General features: G+C 44.4%; 1 protein-coding gene across 1 annotated transcript in view; it reads left to right on the top strand.

Annotated features, from left to right (window-relative positions):
• Positions 1 to 719, top strand: part of LOC149276079 (ras GTPase-activating-like protein IQGAP2) — an 86,800-nt gene extending 86,081 nt beyond the window's left edge. Inside the window, exon 37 of the mRNA XM_089503917.1 lies at positions 606 to 719. Within this exon, the coding sequence (XP_089360043.1) occupies positions 606 to 719 (114 nt within the window). The remainder of the gene's footprint in view (positions 1 to 605) is intronic.
• Positions 720 to 13,007: the final 12,288 nt, after the last annotated feature.

Raw genomic sequence — 13,007 nt, 5'->3', positions numbered from 1 at the left:
TGGTTACATGAATGAAGGTTTATTTTTCGGGATTAGTTTGGCATTCAACAGCAGTGAGAATGTTGTTTAGAATGGTGCATTTCCCTATGAAACTGATGAATTAAGCAAAGTAGCACATTTTAAAGGGACAACCCAGACATCCCATGCATTTTAAAATCTCAAGGTCCCCTTTAAGTCAAACTCAAACCTCGAAAATGCATAGAGGAATCCAGCAGCATCACCCCTAAGCGTTTGGCCTATTTCAGTGGAACCCCTTCCTGCCAATGATTGGCTGTTTCAACCAGCTAAAAGTCTTATAAATACCAGTCCTCAGAGTGGGCTTTGTGCCACAGCTTCTCATTAGGGTAAGGTTTTGGGTTTGTTTTTTTAAAGAATGCATATTACAGTACTTACAAAGTTACAGCATTCTTCTTCTGGTGGGGCTGCAAATGGCTATTGCAGTGTCCCTTTAAGGACTGTTACTGTTTATGAAAAAGGATGTAAATGTATTATATTTACACTGTTCCTTAGTACAGCTATCGCAGCTGCACCATTTAGCAATCTTAGATCTAGTCAACACGTGGGCAGAGACCGGATGTAACCTTCATGTCTTCTTCCCATTGCAGGATTTGCTCCAGATGCAGTATGACGGAGTTGCCGTAATGAAAATGTTCGACAAAGCAAAAGTCAATGTGAACCTCCTTATATTTCTTATAAACAGGAAATTTTATGGGAAATAAATAGAGATGGATGGGATCCTTACATCCATTTCAACATACATTTTTCTTTGTAATTTGTTTTTGTTAATTTAATATATTAATTGAGGAGATATTATGAAAAATCTTTTTGATTTATGGGGAATGTAATTAAATAACCAAAATTGTTCAGTTAATTGTACAATGGTGCCTTTATCCCTTTGAGTGCCAGGTGAAGGTGAGCAATGCATTGATTGGTATTGCTATTGGCATTTAAAGGGTAATCTCCTTCAGTGTCAATGAGGTCATTGTATGTGTTATTCAATTGATATTTTGAAGGAAAGTGCAGTGTGATATACGGCTCGAAGCACTGCCCATGCTACAGATCCTGTGATTTCTCAGTGGGTCATCACAATAATGTAAACGCTTGCAGTTTTATTTTATTTTTTAAATCATTAGTTTGAGAAAAGTGCACTATACGGTATGGATAAAGTTAAAAAAAAATTAAAAAAAAATTCCTACCATATTTTATTTTTTTTGTCAAAATGGGGGTCTTTAAAAGAAACAAAAAACAAAAAAAACTGTATACGTAGAAAAAATATATATTGTCTATAGTCTTTAATTTACAAATCAAATGGGTTCATTTGATTTCAGACTTTAAATATAGTGTAATAAAATTGTATTTTTGGAAGAGTCAGTTCAGACAGCAGGTAAACTAAAACTTTTGTCCGTTGTCAAGGTGAATTTTTTGCAATTTTGTAACTTTTTTTTTTTTTAAAGTAACACATAATTTATAAATGGCAGGAGATTAATTGATGTAGCCCTGCATGATTTTAGTTTCCAGGTTATTGCACTACTGTCTGTTGGCCCTTGTATTCATTCTGCATGGCTGCAAGATACCAGGGCAATTGCTGACGGTTGTTTTGATGAGACATTCTGCCACCCAAGTGCTGAAAGTGGAGTCTGCAATGCTTTGTGCTCAGTTTGTTTGCTCCTCCAGCACTTGAAGGGTTACACAACTTTAGTTTGTGCCTTTTTATGTCTGCTGCTCTGTCTGTAATTTTCTTTTTTAATGCAATAAAAATCCATTGTTTCATTAAAACTAATTCTGTGTATTTTTTTACATTGCTATTTTGACTAAGAAAATAGAATGCGTTGTCTGGCAACTTCTTGGGCAAAAAAGAGCAAAGCTTTTCCAGAATTTGCAAGGCAGCTACTGGGAAGAATGTATATACTTTTGCTAAACATTACAGGATAGATGTGTTCTCTTTTTGGCAAATGCAGACTTTGCAAAGAAGGTTTTTTTGATCAGCTTTGTGTTGACCCCTCCCTTGTTCTTTGTTATATCTCTAAGTTATGGCTGCCAGGGATGGCAGGAGAAACGTTAGAATTCTTGGATTAATTTTCCTTGCTGATAGTATTAATTATCACTCCCAACTAATATTCTTGCATTATTCCTGGTATATTCTTTTATTGCACGTGGGGAAAGTAGAGGGGAGGGGTAATTCATAGTTTGTTTTTCCTGCCCTACCTGAGTCGGGAAAAGATGCCTCTAATTTATGGCTCCCAGGCGGTAAGCAAGGAATAGAAATTATCAGTAAGTAGATTTCTAACTTTCTGCAGCAAACACAAAAGTTTCAATTGAAAGGTGCTGTTCTTCTTGGACACAACATGAGCTGCACAGTCTCTTGTATGAAAAGATAATAAACCTTAGCAGATCTGTCAGTTTATTCCTCCACTGGACATATAATCTTGTAAAAACAATATAGAAGCTACGGTATGTACCGTAGCAATCCTATTGCAACCATCAACCCAACAAACTGTTCCTGGCAAGAAGTACGAAAGAGATTTTTTTTTTACATGATTAAAAAATAATTTCTGGGAGCAGTTTGGACACTCAGCAGTGCTAGATGATGATTGGAATGCTTCATTTAGTTACAAAAGAGTAGATGGGACGACAAAAGAGTAGATGGAGCTCCAACAGTAGCTCTGTTGGCACACAGTTCTCAGTGGTCCTCGAGTTACAGAGGAAAGAAAACACTTCCAAGTGGACTAACAATAGCTCGAAAAGTAAATCCTTGTTAGGCGGTCTACTGAAACAGACCTTGGCATGAAAAACTTCATGCAAGAGTGGGGTGTTTGTGTAATATTAGTATTTCATTGTTTAGATTTTGCAATTTTGTACTGTGGACCACTTGGCGAGATGCCCTCGGATGAGAATCGGGCTGGAGAAGTACATGCGTTAAAGGCCTGCTGTGAAGAGAAGGCTCTGCAGGATCCATCAAGAGAGGAATAGGCCTAAACAGAGGAAGGGCTGTTTGCCAAAATGTAGTAATGTTCTCCGCAGGACTGTTGCAGTTGTGTTTCTGGGGCATATTTATTTATATAGTGCCAACAATTTCTCACAACAAGGTATCCAGTAGGTTCTCAATACCACCATTGGAGTATCAAAAAATGTTGCTGAGCTATTCAGTACCTTTGGAAATGGCTGAAAGGGATCTTTGTCTGTGATTTTACATTTTTGGGCCAACATCCAGCTTTTTTGTGCACTTATGGGTCTTCTATGCAATTTCTGTTGGTGAATGTGTTTTGGCAGGAGTGGATAATGTAGACTGTGAATGTTACTGCTAAATGGATTTTGGACTGCTATATTATCCCCTTAAGGACCAGGCTGTTTTTTATTTTTTGTACCCTTTGGGACCGAGGCTGTTTTAACACTTTTGCGGTGCTCTTGTTTAGATGTAATTTTCTCCTCACCCATTTAGTGTACCCACACAAGTTATATATTTTTTTTTTTTTTTAAGGACAAGAAGGGTTTTCTTCAGATACCATTTTATTTGATCATATCATCTAATTTCCTATTAAAAAATAATTTAATAATCCGAAAAAGCTAATGAAAAAGCCTGCTAAATAGATTCTACTATTTGTCCTGCATTTAGAAATACCCAAAGTTTTTATGTTTTTTTGCTTTTTTCTGCAAGTTATTGGGCAATAAGTAAAAGTAGCGTTTTGCTATTTCAAAACCATTTTTTTTCCCCGATCAAAATCTGGTCATTCTCCCCCATGTGCTATTTCTAGGGTATTTCAAGCACCCTGCAGGAGCAGGGCCCGACTGGCCCACCGGGATACCGGGAAATTTCCCAGTGGGCAGGGCGGCCAGCAGACCAACATTCAAAGCGGGAGCGGGCGGGATTTAAAGACGCCTCCTCCGGCACCTAATGAAATTAAAGTGGCTGGCGTGCACGTACCACGCCGCCCAATGGCCGTGCCTCAGCACTTCGTCCCACGTCTTAAAAGGGGTGGGACGAAGAGCTGAGGCACGGCCATTGGGCGGCTCAATGCTTGCTTGCCAGCCCCTTTAATTTCATGAACGCCAGCCTCTACCCGCTGCCCCTACCAGACATCAGGGAGTCAGAAGCAGTGGTAAGTCTAGGGGGAGTGTTATATAGAGGGGCATAAGGCTTTTCTGGAGGTGCCCCATGATATTCCTTTTAACCCCCTTTATGCCACTCTGCCTCCAGAAATGCCTTTTAACCCCCTATATGCCACCCTGCATGCCCCTTTTGTGCTGCATCTCACACATCCTACTGACAAGCATGTCCCTCCAATTTTTTAACTTATTTTTAAGGTCCAACTTGCCCTTACGCCTTGGGTTTATGACGGCATGCATGCAACTTTTCAGCTCCTCTATCAGCCTACTGATCAGCTTTTCAACTGCCACATGTAATCTTTCGCCCAAAAAAAACACATTTTGTTCCAGAAAGTCATATATGTGTTGTTTCAGTTAGGTAAGTAAGTAAGGGGAGATGACCTGGCCCAAAGTGACAGCGCTCTGGCTTAAGTCCTCGGTCACATCCCTAAATAGCTTCTGGACGTCCACCACCTGCCCCATTATTGCCCAATGGGCTGGACACCCCAATGCTCTGCTCAGCCTGCTGCTGCTGCTCCGGTATCTGCTCCATCATGTCCAGGGTGGAGTTCCAGCAGGTGACTAAGTCCTGATGTAGACGGTGGTGGGTAGCAGCTCCTCCCTCAGCTGCTGGCTTTCTTTCACACTGCGGTGAAAGTGCCCGGCAATCTTATGGCACTTTTCAATGAATTTCATAGTAACATAGTAACATAGTTCATAAGGTTGAAAAAAGACCAAAGTCCATCAAGTTCAACCTATATACATATTGTGTCCCTACTGTGTTGATCCAGAGGAAGGAAAAAAAACCCTTATGAAGCAGATGCCAATTGCCCCATACCAGGGGGAAAATTCCTTCCCGACTCCAAATATGGCAATCAGAATAAATCCCTGGATCGTTCTGTCCCTATTAATCTAATATCCATAACTTGTAATATTATTGCTTTCAAGAAACACGTCCAGGCTCCTTTTGAACTCTTTTATTGAGTTTACCATAACCACTTCCTCTGGCAGAGAGTTCCATAATCTCACTGCTCTTACTGTAAAGAACCCCCGTCTGTGCTGGTGTAGAAACCTTCTTTCCTCCAACCGTAGAGGATGTCCCCTTGTTATAGATACAGTCCTGGGTATAAATAGGTCCTGGGAGTGATCTCTGTACTGTCCCCTTATATATTTATACATAGTTATTAAATCCCCCCTAAGCCGTCTTTTTTCCAAACTAAATAACCCTAATTCTGATAATCTTTCTGGGTACTGTAGTCCTCCCATTCCCCTTATTACTCTGGTTGCCCGTCTTTGAACCCTCTCCAGCTCCACTATATCTTTCTTGTACACTGGTGCCCAGTACTGTACACATTATTCCATGTGTGGTCTGACTAGTGACTTGTACAGTGGTAGAATTATTTCTTTGTCGTGGGCATCTATGCCCCTTTTGATGCACCCCATGATTTTATTTGCCTTAGCAGCAGCTGCCTGACACTGGTCGCTACAGGTAAATTTACTGTTAACTAAAACCTAAGTCCTTTTCCATGTCAGTCGTCCCCAGTGTTTTCCCATTTAATACATATTCCCAGCCTGGATTTTTCTTCCCCATGTGCATAACCTTACATTTATCTGTGTTGAACCTCATCTGCCACATCCCAGCCCAAGCCTCCAACCTATGCAGATCCATTTGTAATCGTGCACTGTCCTCTATTGTGTTAACCACGTTACAGAGTTTAGTATCGTCTGCAAAGATTGATACTTTACTATACAATCCCTCTACAAGGTCATTAATAAATATATTAAAAAGAATAGGACCCAAAACTGACCCCTGTGGTACCCCACTAGCAACAGTAACCCACTCAGAGTATGTACCATTAATAACCACCCTCTGTTTCCTATCACTGAGCCAGTTACTTACCCACATACACACATTCTCCCCCAGCCCAAGCATTCTCATTTTATGTACCAGCCTTTTATGTGGCACCGTATCAAATGCTTTGGAAAAATCAAGATATACGACATCCAGCGATTCACCCCGATCCAGTCTTGAGCTCACCTCCTCATAAAAGCTGATCAGGTTAGTTTGACAGGACCGATCCCTTGTAAACCCATGCTGATATGGAGTCATACACTTATTTTCATTGAGATACTCCAAAATAGCATCTCTTAGGAAACCCTCAAACAGTTTACACACAACAGAAGTTAAACTAACAGGCCTATAATTCCCCGGGTCACTTTTTGTCCCCTTTTTGAATATTGGCACAACATTTGCTATGCGCCAGTCCTGGGGAACAGACCCTGTCACTATAGAGTCCTTGAATATTAGAAATAGGGGTCTGTCTATTACATTACTTAACTCCCTTAGAACGCGGGGGTGAATGCCATCTGGACCTGGTGATTTGTCTATTTTGATTTTTTTTAGGCGGCACTGCACTTCTTCCTGGGTTAGACAGGCGACATGTACTGGGGCAGTTATCTCATCCTGCTGTATATTACCTGGCATTTCATTTTCCTCTGTGAATACAGCAGAGAAGAATATATTTAATAGATTAGCTTTTTCCTGATCCCCGTCTATAACTTCTCCCTCATTACTTTTTAAGGGGCCAACGCTTTCATTTTTAACCTTTTTACTATTTATATAGTTAAAGAACATTTTGGGGTTTGTCTTACTCTCTTTGGCAATGAGTCTTTCTGTCTCCACTTTTGCTGCTTTTATCTGATTTTTACATATTTTATTTTTTTCCCGATAGCTTTTTAGTGCTTCCTCACTGCCTTCCTGTTTTAGTAGCTTAAATGCCTTTTTTTGCCATTTATTACCCCCTTTACATTTTTATTTATCCACATTGGTTTTCTCTTGTTCCTGACTCTTTTATTCCCATACGGTATGTACCTTTCACAGTGAGAATTTAAGATATCCTTAAAAATCTCCCATTGAGTGTCTGTACTCTTGTTTTTGAGGAAATTTTCCCAATTTACAGTGTTAAGTAGACTTGGGCACCAGGGGGCTCTTCGTGTTCGTCTTCGTGCTCGTCTTCGGGGGGGAAAAAACCTTCGTATTCCGCGAATATTCGCCCGTTCCTGTCTTCTCTTCGGGCGAATATTCGCGGACATTCTTCGTGCTCGTTTAATCTTCGTTTCCTTCCCGGTTGCCTTGCAGGGGTTAATACGGGGTTAACAACACATCGGAGCAGCAGCAGCTGCCGTGAAGGAACGTGTGTGCAACTCTATTGGTCGTTTCGGCAGGGGGCTGGTCTGGCATCAACTAGTGAATTGCAGAACGCACTTCATTCGTTGATGGCAGGCCAGCCCCCTGCCGAAACGACCAATAGAGTTGCACACACGTGCTGAGGTGTACTGTACACAAAATGACCTAGAGACAAATGCTCCAAGGAACTTGGCCTCCGTTTATCATACACAATCACACATCCATAGATGTTTAATAAAAGAATAGGGATTATTTTACATTTTTAAATTTATTTTGGACCACTTGTAATACATGCCTAACATTTGCTACCTATTTACAATGGCATACTTTGCAACAACCCAACTTTTACTGGACAGGACTGGAAAAAAGCAGGACTGTCCACCAAAATCTTGGGTGTGTTGGCAGGTATGCGGATGGAAAAATGTTGGACAAGAACTAAAAAATAGCTTAGGGTTAATGTACGGTTATGTTTAAGATTAGTAGCAGTGCACTGCTTTGGTTAAAGATGTATTATGTCTGAATAATAATTTAATTTTAATGGGTTTTAAAAAAAAAATTAGGGGTTTATTTAAATGTATTTTAAAGTTAGATTTATTATTTAGTACTTTATTATATTTATTTAATGTTTATACTAGTGCTACCTACCGAGCTATAACTACCAACGTGTATTTGCATACCTAGTTTAGCTAAATTAGATGGGACAGGACTGGAAAAAAGCAGGACTGTCCCTGAAAAAGTTGGGTCTGTTGGCAGGTATGTGGATGGAAAAATGTTATAGTATGAAGTGTGAGTTATAGCGTTAATGCTAGTGAGTGTAGAAATGAAGGCCAGGACAAATAACAAGAGGAAAGGTCCTTGTGATTTTTGCATTGTACGTGTATGTGTTATGTGTGTTATGTGTGTTGTCACTTGTCACTGTGTTATATGTGTTATGTGTGTTATGTGTTATGTCACTGTGTTATTTGTGTTATTGTGTGTGTTATGTTTGGTTGGTTGTGTATCAGAAGGAAAATAATGAAATGGAAATGGAAAAGGAAATGGGAAAGGCGAATGAGTGGGCAATTGGCGACCCACTCACCTGTTTCACCCCAGGGCAAAGCACCCAAACACTGTCAGTCCTAGACGTTTGGCAGCGGACTTCCAGAGCTCAGACACAAGGCCCTAGCGTAAGCTGGCCACTCCGGCGGAGGTAGCAGGCGTTGCCACACCGCAAACAGACGCAGCCAGAGGGGAGAAACTGCCCTTACCACTAGGGACATTTTGGGCATGACTCTAGCCAGGAAGCGAACTGGCAGAGAAGAGATGCTGGCACCACCACCAGCAGCAGCATTGAAAAATGGGAAAGGCGAATGAGTGGGCAATTGGCGACCCACTCACCTGTTTCACCCCAGGGCAAAGCACCCAAACACTGTCAGTCCTAGACGTTTGGCAGCGGACTTCCAGAGCTCAGACACAAGGCCCTAGCGTAAGCTGGCCACTCCGGCGGAGGTAGCAGGTGTTGCCACACCGCAAACAGACGCAGCCAGAGGGGAGAAACTGTCCTTACCATTAGGGACATTTGAGGCATGACACTAGCCAGGAAGCGAACTGGCATCGAAGAGACGCTGGCACCACCACCAGCAGCAGCAGCAGAATTGGGAAAGGCGAATGAGTGGGCAATTGGCGACCCACTCACCTGTTTCACCCCAGGGCAAAGCACCCAAACACTGTCAGTCCTAGACGTTTGGCAGCAGACTTCCAGAGCTCAGACACTAGGCCCTAGCGTAAGCTGGCTACATTGGCGGAGGTAGCAGGCGTTGCCACACCGCAGCAAGTGCAACCAGGGGGGGAGAAACTACCCTCTCCATTAGGGACATTTAAGGCATGACACTAGCCAGGAAGCGAACTGGCAGAGAAGAGACGCTGGCACCACCACCAGCAGCAGCAGCAGCAGCAGCATTGGAAAAGGCGAATGAGTGGGCAATTGACGACCCGCTCACCTGTTTCACCCCAGGGCAAAGCATCCAAAAACTGTCAGTCCTTGGCGTTTGGGAGCGGACTTCCAGAACTCAGACACAACGCCCTAGCGTAAGCTGGCTACATTGGCGGAGGTAGCAGGCGTTGCCACACCGCAGCAAGTGCAACCAGGGGGGGAGAAACTACCCTTTCCATTAGGGACATTTAAGGCATGACACTAGCCAGAAAGCGAACTGGCAGAGAAGAGACGCTGGCACCACCAGCAGCAGCAGCAGCAGCATTGGAAAAGGCGAATGAGTGGGCAATTGACGACCCGCTCACCTGTTTCACCCCAGGGCAAAGCATCCAAAGACTGTCAGTCCTTGGCGTTTGGGAGCAGACTTCCAGAACTCAGACACTAGGCCCTAGCGTAAATTGGCTACACCGGCGGAGGTAGCAGGCATTGCCACACCGCAGCAAGTGCAACCAGGGGGAGAAACTACCCTCTCCATTAGGGACATTTGAGGCATGATTTCAGCCAGGAAGCGAACTGGCAAAAGATGCTGGCACCACCACCAGCAGCACCGTTGGAAAAGGAAAAAGGTGAATGAGTGGGCAATTGACGACCCGCTCACCTGTTTCACCCCAGGGCAAAGCATGAAAGTCTGTCAGTCCATGGCGTTTGGGAGCGGACTTCCAGAACTCAGACACTAGGCCCTAGCGTCAATTGGCTACACCGGCGGAGGTAGCAGACGTTGCCACATCGCAAACACGTGCAACCAGGGGGAGAAACTACCTTAAACATTACAGATAAAAAAAATTAACTTTCCAAGCTAAGAGCTGGGTAACCCAACTTGGGCAGATTGAATTTAAGGAAGGCAATCTGCTCCATCAGATGAGGTGCCATGCGTGAGCGCTGTGGACTCAGTATGTTTCCAGTCATAGAAAACACGCGCTCACTTTGAACAGTGGTTGGCGGACATGATAGTAGCTGCTGCGCAACCCATGAGAGTGCAGGCCACACACTCTTCTTTTCATCCCAGTAGCTAAGAGGATCAACATTAGGCGCAGAAGGAACTTCACAGAGGTAAAGTTTGACCATTTCAGCAGCACTACTCTCCTTTCTGCTGCTAGCTCTGTCAGATGGTCCAACTATACTCCCAAGTGCCTCTTCCCAAAACGCAGCTGCTCCACTCAGCTGTGTTGTGCTGCTTGTGGCACTGCTGCTGATGCTGCTGCTAGGAGTAGCAGACCACATCATCTCTTCCTCCTCCTGCACCTCTCCCTCCTCGGACAGCATTCCCATTTTACGCTGCCAGTCACGCACCTTGTTGACCAATTGCTCCCGGTAGCTACTGAGAACATTAAATTTCAAAGCTAGCTTTCCCTTAATTCTTGGATCGCAAAGGCACGCTAGCATCATTTCGGGACTCTCTTCCATTCGTTTGCGAAGGTGTACTTTTAGCAGATCCTTCAGCTTCCTGACTATGGCTGCTATGTCAGGATGTAGAGTGCCACCTTGAACAGCCTCACGGTTTCCAAGGAACACATCCATCTTGCTGCCTAGATGGGAGAACACTGGGATTACCTGGGCCAGACTGGCAGTGTTTGAGCTTACATTTTCTGTGGCATCCCTGAATGGTTTAAGGACTGCCACTAGCTGGGCGATCACTGTCCAATCCTCCCTATTCAATGGAGAGGTAATCCCAATATTGTGCTCTGAGGCAAGATTATGGATTGCCCTCTGCTGCTCCAAAATCCTCTCGAGCATGTCTAACGTGGAGTTCCACCGTGTACTGACATCCTGACGTAGGCAGTGTACGGGAAGACCTGACCTCTCTTGCTCTTCCCTCAAAAGTTGGCTAGCCTTAACACTATGGTGAAAGTGCCCAGCGATCTTTCTGCAGCGGGACAGAACTACTGCTGCCACATTAGTTCCTTCTGACATTGCTGCCTTCACTACAAGATGGATGATGTGGGCTGCACAGCGCACACCAACAATATGACCATCTCGCAGCGCTTTCACCATATTGGCACCTCCGTCAGTTACCACAAAACCAACTTCAACATTGGTGCCCGCCTCTGCTCCCACCCAAAGGCTAAACATTTTCCTCATCGCATGCAGAATGTTTTGGGAAGTGTGCTTTTCATCCATCACTTCTGCATGGAGAAGGAAAGATCGGTAGCCTGCTGCAGCAGCTTCCTTAGACACACCGGGCTGCCACCAGTGTGCTGTCAAAGAAAGAAAGGCATGCTGGCCGCTAGGTGCACTCCACAAATCTGTAGTGAAATGAACAGACTGACCAGCAGCCTTGGAAAGCTCCTCTTTCACTGCTGCAACACAGGACCGATACAATGAGGGGACAATGTTCCTGCTGAAAGTGGAACGTGACGGAACTGTATATTGTGGAGCCACAGCCGCCATCAATTGTTTGAAAGGCTCCCCTTCGATCATAGAGAAGGATGCCCCTCCAACAGCAATGAACTGACCAATCAGTCGCGTTACTTTATTGGCCTGCTGTTTGGGCATTGACCTTTTGGATTGGAATGCCACAAATTGTTCCAGGGTGGGCTGGACATGCAGTGCTCCAACCTGCCTTGGTCTCTGGCTGCCAGCACTAGTTGCTGCTGCTGCTGCTGCTGCTATTGGCTCAGAAGAAGAAGCTGTTGGGGTTTTTCCACGGCCACCAGCTATGCTGCCTGCACTAAGTTTTCCCTCTGCATCTTTCTCCAATAGCACAGCGTTGTGTTGAGTGCTGAGGTGATGCTTCATGCTAGCACTGGTAAAATGGCCAGACCCTTTCCCTCTGCTTATTAGCTTCCCACAATGTTTGCACTTTCCATAGCGCCCTTCTTCAACATTTTCAAAGTGCTCCCAAATTGGGGCGCGCATAGCCTTGGAGTGTGCCTTGGGTGCTGCTCCTACTGCTCGGGGTGGATGAACAGAGGCAGAACTAGTGGTGGTGGGACTGGTGGTAACAGTACTGGCCATAGTGGGACTGCTAATTGCTTTAGATTTGCTAGGTTTTGCTGCTGCTGCTGCTGGTGGTGGTGGTGGTGATGATCGTAGCGGAGAAGGTGGAGGCTCAGGGGAAAATTGTGCACTAGTCATTTGGACACTGCTCCCTGAGGAATCTGATTCCTGACCACTCATCTCCTCTACTTCCTCTGGCTCATAGTCTAGTTCTTCATTAGCCAGATCGAATGGAATTCCTGCTAGGCTGGAGCTAAGACTGATATCGTCGTGAGACTCGTGACTAGTAGTAGTGCGAGCAGGAAGAATAGACTCTGCACTTGGCCTCTCAGTCTCAGGCTCCTCTGCTACCTCGCTAGGTGGAGTTCCACTATGTGTAGCCCTCTCTCTAACTGTCTTTACAAAAATTTTGTAAGGACTTGGTGGCTTGCTAGAGGTACTAGGAGGACATGGCGTGGCGGTACCAGTGGGAACAGTAGGCGCAGCACTACTGGTGGTTTTCCCTACAAAGGAATGAGATCGCTTTGGTTTGGGACCCCTCTGAGTCTTGCTGCTAATTTGGCTCTGCTTGGTACCTTGCATGCTGCTGGTGGATGGGGAAGATGCTGCTTGGGGCAAAAGGCACTTCTTTTTAGTCACTGGGCTGGTACTACTTGTGCTACCCTTTAACTTTGAACGTGCTTCTGGTGCTTTAGGCTTTCCGTAAAAAACCATAGAGCTTGTGGGCCTAGCCGCACTACTACTGCCTGCTTTTGGTGCCTTTCCTTTACTTGATGATCCTTCAAGCAATGCTTCCCCAAATGATAAGCGAGAGCTTGGCCTACTTGG

This window comes from Sceloporus occidentalis, unplaced genomic scaffold (genome assembly GCF_023333645.1).
Source record: "Sceloporus occidentalis isolate IW3139 unplaced genomic scaffold, rSceOcc1.0.p SCAF_248, whole genome shotgun sequence".
Lineage (NCBI taxonomy): Eukaryota > Metazoa > Chordata > Lepidosauria > Squamata > Phrynosomatidae > Sceloporus > Sceloporus occidentalis.
This window is presented reverse-complemented; position numbering and strand designations above follow the sequence as displayed.